At 19.5% G+C, this 421-nt stretch overlaps 1 protein-coding gene across 1 annotated transcript in view; it reads right to left on the reverse strand.

Moving 5' to 3' along the window:
* PGSY75_1130000 (putative phosphoacetylglucosamine mutase) overlaps positions 1-218 on the reverse strand; it is a gene marked incomplete at both ends in the record, with an annotated part of 2,607 nt that extends 2,389 nt beyond the window's left edge. The window contains one exon of the mRNA XM_018786420.1: positions 1-218. This exon is cut by the window's left edge and continues 2,389 nt beyond it. Coding sequence (XP_018641215.1) covers positions 1-218 — 218 coding nt within the window.
* Between the last annotated feature and the right edge of the window lie 203 nt (positions 219-421).

A 421-nucleotide genomic window follows, 5' to 3' on the forward strand; every position in this document is an offset into this window, starting at 1 on the left:
TTTATAAATAACAACCCTACAAATATACCACATTTATTTATGGCATTTAATAAATCACATGACGATGAATTATATTTTTCTCTATAACCACAATTGCCATAAGAAATTTCATGAGGATGTTCAAATATTATTTGACCTTCATTCGTATACTTAGGCATATATTTCTCTATACATGGTTTTATTTTTTTATAAAACTGGCTCTCTTTAAAATCTTTCATGTTATAAATAAAATATATAATATTAAAAATATGTAATCATATATTTATGTCGCCCCCTTCAGAGTAATATTTAATCATTTAAATATTTATTCATATAAAGATTTATTCATATGAAGATTTATTCATATGAAGATTTATTCATATAAATATTTATTCATATAAATATTTATTCATATAAATATTTATACATATAAATATTTATT

The sequence above is a fragment of the Plasmodium gaboni genome, chromosome 11 (genome assembly GCF_001602025.1).
Source record: "Plasmodium gaboni strain SY75 chromosome 11, whole genome shotgun sequence".
In the NCBI taxonomy this organism is placed as follows: Eukaryota; Apicomplexa; class Aconoidasida; order Haemosporida; family Plasmodiidae; genus Plasmodium; species Plasmodium gaboni.